Genomic DNA, 3,173 nt, shown 5'->3' with positions numbered 1-3,173 from the left:
CGAGAAAATCTGAAGACTCCACAATAATTGAATAGTATTTTCAAAATAAACACACTCAAATCCCATTGTACTTGCCTCCATTTTTTTTTTCGCAATTAATACGCTTAGAACCCTTTTGTAAGTTTGCCTAAAAACAATCTGACGAAAAACAAAAACAAAAACTATACATTGATTACAGTTTTGCCCGTCTAAGACAAATTTAAACAGTTGATACCAACTTGTAAGCTTCTCCAAGCCAAACTACAAATTGCAATCCCCCGAAATACCTTAACCCTAATTCCATTTTTAAAACCACCATCAAAACACTTTAGGAAATGCAGTGTTCATTTACCACGCAATTTAGTTGAAATGAATTAAGAAGGCGTCCAATAATAACAAGTAATAAAGGTCATTGAACAAAATTGACAGTAATCTAAATATAAAATAAGCACCGTTCACTTAAACCCTAAAACTGAAAAACTGCTGATAACTGACACTATCAGTTCCGACGACAAAAAGAAATCCCAAATATCTGGTCGACAAGTTTTAAACTCAGAATGTGGAACAACAAATCGAAATCACCGGCGTCGAAAGTTGGGCGGAGAAAACGAGCGCCTTCTCATTCCCCTTCTTCCTCGCTCGCCAGAACCACTCCTCCCAAACTCCAATTCCAGAATCGGCGAATCGCGATCATGTTCGTCAAGCTTGTAACCCTGGAGAGCCCCCAGCGCAGTTGCAGCAAAGTTCGGAGATTGAAACTCCACAAAGCAAAACACAAGAGTATCTCCCCTGGGAAAATCCTTGCTGACGAGCCTCACATCTTTGAAGCCACGAAAAGGTCGAAAAATATGAGCCACCTCTCTGCGCGAACAGTCAGTGGGTAAGCCCTTGACAAACAGCGTGCTGGTAGCGTCTGGTGGAAGAAGAAGAGACGGTGGGATTCGATCCCTGGTCGCGTAATCCTGTGAGGGTATTTCTCTATAATAGTCGTTCAAACCTAGCTCACCTCTCGCGTATTCATAGTCTGTACGAGGGCGCTTGAATGAAGAAGCCATGCCCGCATAACTTGCATCCATTTCGCCTCCAAACCTGTTCATTTTTCCTCCTAATCGAAATACCCTGTGAATGCTCTGGAAAAAGAAAACATAAAACCCTACCTTCAAACCCTAACAAGCCCTTCGCTATCCAAAGACGGTAATAGGTTTTCCGCTCTTCGGAAGATAAACCGTCATAACACAAAGTATTTATACCGCTTGGAGCCATTTTAAGTGTCGTTGCCGTCAATTCGTTGAATAGTTGGAGTAGAGGACACGTTCCATTTTCTACTCTTGAAAGGAATCACACCCACATAATTATCTATGGCAATGAAATAGGTGACGTAGCAAAGGAATGATCATTTTCGACATACACTTGGAATTGGGGTGAAAGTTGTGTAAATAAATTTATAACATTTAAACAAATAAAATGTGATATTTATTTTGAATGTTGAAGGAAAGAATACGTTGTTACATATGTTTGAAATCAATTTGGTAATATGTAAAAGATGAAGGAATAAGATGTGTACTTTCCATAATTGACTCTAAAAGATGAAGGGAATAAGATGAGTACTTTTTATAATTGATTTTACTTTTCGGTTTTCACATTTGTGCTTGTTAAACTAATTTAGCATGTGCATTAAGTTAGGAAAGTACACTAACATAAAATTGATGATCATATAAGGTGTGTCTTAACTCATGGTACAAGTATTTGTAATGTGATGTTATTAGTGAACATCGTTTGAAAACTTGTTTGGAAAAGAGTGTTTCTTCTTTGTAAGTTCTTTAGAACCATGATTGAAGCTAGGCTCCTAAGATGTATATTATTGTACACTTTTCTAATATAGATGTATCACGAATACTTTATGATAGTTATCTCAAATGATTCCTTGATGGCTTTCAAATGAATAGTAAATGTCCTTAATACAATAATATATCACGTGAATTGACACAAATGAGTTTTATGTAAGTTCATAAAGGATAGTAAGAAAGAGGTTAGCAAAATGTTGAATTGAATTTTGAGCTTTATATGCACCCACATTAAAATGTTCTAGGTTAATTATATGCTTGCAAGTCTTCAAAATATGGCAAATGGAAAATTTGGGGATAAAATTTGATTCCCAAATATGTGTGATGTCAATATCATCATTAAGAGCAAAGTCTTCAAAGTAGTATATCTAAGATCCATGATCAACCACTCATGCAACAATGATGTCTCTACTCTCTAAGTCTCTAATAAGAACTGATTTAGGAGTGAATTCCACAGTTCTCCTTGTTGGCCCATTAGTGAGTTGATAAATGGAAAGAAGATTGTGAATGAGGTGGGGTACACACAACACATCTTTGAAGGCTCCCTCTCCCTTATCAATTGTTCCTTTCCCAATCACATTCATGTAAGTATTATTTCCCATCAGAATAGGTGGTGCATTATGAGGCTCAATGGAAGAATACAAAGACTATTATGCCATATGATGAGAAGCTCCTGAATCTAGATGCCATCTCCTTGAATCATGACTTGAAGTAGAAATTAAAGCTTGACCTTTTTCCCTTGTTATATTTTCCTTTAGCAACATTGGAATGAGAAGAAAAGGATGAAGTAGTCATTCTTGAAGGTAGACTTATTTGATTTTTCTTAAGAATATTCTTAAGTTCATCAATGTCCTTCTTGTAGCAATGATGTTTGTCATGTCCATTCTTCTTGCAATATGCACAAGTAGCATTTTACTTTTTAAATGATTTCTTATTTGATGAAGAAGATTCAAATTTTCTCTGTGACTTGCTCTATAATCTTTTATTTCTGTATAGGATTCCCTACTTCTCTTTGTACCTTAGGCTCACTAGCAATTAATGCTTGTAACTTGGATCTGTTGATGATATACCCATTTGAAATAGCTTTACTTCCTCTTGGATTAGAGGATTTTAAAATGCATCAAAAGTAGGATCAACATATGCATCTCCCATAGAAACCTAATTGGTATGAAAGGTAGAAACAAATGTATAATACTCAAGACCAAGCTTGGATAACACATTGAGAATCAACAATATGTCTTCCTTAATTATCTTGCAGTCCTTTAGTTGTGTTCTTAATTGTTTAATCTTGGATGTTGTTGAAACTCTTTGAATCAAGATTCATCAATCATTATCGATTTGGTAACCCTT

The 3,173-nt window shown here is 35.9% G+C and overlaps 1 protein-coding gene across 1 annotated transcript; it reads right to left on the bottom strand.

Moving 5' to 3' along the window:
• Nucleotides 1-326: 326 nt before the first annotated feature.
• On the bottom strand, nt 327-1,220 carry LOC149537466 (nuclear speckle RNA-binding protein A-like). Its single transcript, XM_089798898.1, has one exon. The coding sequence runs from the start codon at nt 1,074-1,076 to the stop codon at nt 558-560; it is 519 nt and encodes a 172-aa protein (XP_089655024.1). The 5' UTR covers nt 1,077-1,220; the 3' UTR covers nt 327-557.
• Between the last annotated feature and the right edge of the window lie 1,953 nt (nt 1,221-3,173).

The sequence above is a fragment of the Cupressus sempervirens genome, chromosome 9 (assembly GCF_028749045.1).
Source record: "Cupressus sempervirens isolate cs-2001-9-10 chromosome 9, ASM2874904v1, whole genome shotgun sequence".
NCBI classification, from domain to species: domain Eukaryota; kingdom Viridiplantae; phylum Streptophyta; class Pinopsida; order Cupressales; family Cupressaceae; genus Cupressus; species Cupressus sempervirens.
The sequence above is the reverse complement of the archived record's forward strand: the minus strand, read 5'-3'. Positions and strand labels throughout refer to the sequence as shown.

Excerpts from the sequence above, each read along its gene's own strand:
- LOC149537466 (XM_089798898.1), bottom strand. The coding sequence starts at position 1,076 with ATGAACAGGTTTGGAGGCGAAATGGATGCAAGTTATGCGGGCATGGCT.